The sequence below is a fragment of the Fopius arisanus genome, unplaced genomic scaffold (genome assembly GCF_000806365.1).
Source record: "Fopius arisanus strain USDA-PBARC FA_bdor unplaced genomic scaffold, ASM80636v1 scaffold00032, whole genome shotgun sequence".
NCBI classification, from domain to species: Eukaryota; Metazoa; Arthropoda; class Insecta; order Hymenoptera; family Braconidae; genus Fopius; species Fopius arisanus.
The window spans coordinates 515,074-516,753 of NW_011887771.1; the positions used below are offsets into that span (position 1 = coordinate 515,074).

Sequence of the window (1,680 nt, forward strand, 5' to 3'; positions counted from 1 at the left end):
TGGTGCTTGATAATTACTCTATTTGATAAGAAAAAGTGATAAAACAGACTCAAGCCGAAACATCGTAGGTACAATTTGCAAACGACCAGTAATTTCATCAATAAAAGGCCTCAGGGGGGAATATTAAAAGACAATCATCAACATTACCCCCTAAACTCCCCTAAAAGTTTTACCACTTTCACTAATTAATGCTCCAATCGGTACAACTAAATCCATAGCATGAAAACATTCTCCAATTGGACTGGCTCCAATAATCTCCAGCATTCTCTTGATTCACATTATTCTCCATAAATTATCATTTTCCTCAATTTCAACTATTTCAAAGCGACAATAAACGCCGAAGACTGTATCATTATTTTATTGATTTTTTTTGGCTGCATCTCATCTTTCGTCGTATTACTGAATAAATCTGCCAAATAATATTTTACATTCATCTAAATGATATAAATACTACATTCTCAATATCGATGAAAAAGATAAACCCCTCTACTTCCCTGACTCACACAATATCCGCTGGAAAAAAAAAGAAAAAAAATATATATAAACACGTTTATTCCATTCATTCATCACTCATTCATGAAAAAATTGTCCTTTGGAACAACAAAATAAGGAAGAGTACGTCCTCAGATGTTGCCATGGGGCAATAAAACACGCATTAATGTCGTAGCGTGATTAAAGCGCATAAAAAAACATCAATAATGATTGATAAATCGAGGCAAGGAAGAAAATTCATGACTGATTGTTCGTTATATTTTCCTTAATCTCGAATGCTCCTCCTTTTGAATTATTCCTTCGGCAAAAGAATAAAAAGAAAGAGAAAAAAAAATGTAAATCATTGGTTGATGAGAAAAATTAGGAAATTGTCAATGTTATTAAGCCAATTTCTTCTCATTGTTGTTGGCAACGTAGCCATTGTTGGTTCCATTGCTGTAGCAACTGTTGTACTCCTTATTGTAGATTGTTGTGTACGTTGATACACCATTTTGCTTCAAATTTGTATCACTCTCTTCGAGAACTGGCATGCAGGCGCCGGGGTTTTGACGACGCTTAGAGTCCTGGCCGATGTATTTCTCTTTGTAAAAATCGGAGAATAGACCGAGGAATAGAACACCGTGGAGACCAATCCAGATCATAAAGCTACGTGGGTAGTTGCACTCGGTGAAGAGGAGCTGGAACTGGTGACCCATTATCAACACAAATTGCACCTGAAACGGCATAATTTCATTAATTAGATTCATTTATTGCACGGAAAGAGTACAAAAACCTTTCGTCAACGTTTTTCAGGAAGACAGGGCTCTACAAATGAGACATTTCTCCCTCAAGTTTGCTAGGCTTTAAGTAGCGCCATTAGCTTTATCAATAAATAATTCAAGAGTTCAAAGGCTCGTTTTCCAAGATTATCGTGAAAGTAAAGCTCGACGAACTAAAGCTCAAGTCTTCTCGAACGTTAATAATTAATCCCTTTTATTAAAAGAAAAGTAAAAAGATATTTCGATTCTTATGAGAGCAAAAGCATGTACAACCATTTGAAATTTCAAATAAAGAATCAGAATATTTTGAATACTTCATGTACACGTGCTTCGATCGATTTTGATAGAAGATAGCCATTCATTCGTGTAGTTTATATATTTACGAAAAATTGGTTATACATGTCCCCTGTAAATAGACTTGCAAAAATAG

General features: G+C 34.9%; 1 protein-coding gene across 1 annotated transcript in view; it reads right to left on the reverse strand.

Annotated features, from left to right (window-relative positions):
- Positions 1 to 21: 21 nt before the first annotated feature.
- Positions 22 to 1,680, reverse strand: part of LOC105265868 (elongation of very long chain fatty acids protein AAEL008004) — a 14,243-nt gene continuing 12,584 nt past the window's right edge. Inside the window, exon 4 of the mRNA XM_011303639.1 lies at positions 22 to 1,238. Within this exon, the coding sequence (XP_011301941.1) occupies positions 873 to 1,238 (366 nt within the window). The 3' untranslated portion in view covers positions 22 to 872. The remainder of the gene's footprint in view (positions 1,239 to 1,680) is intronic.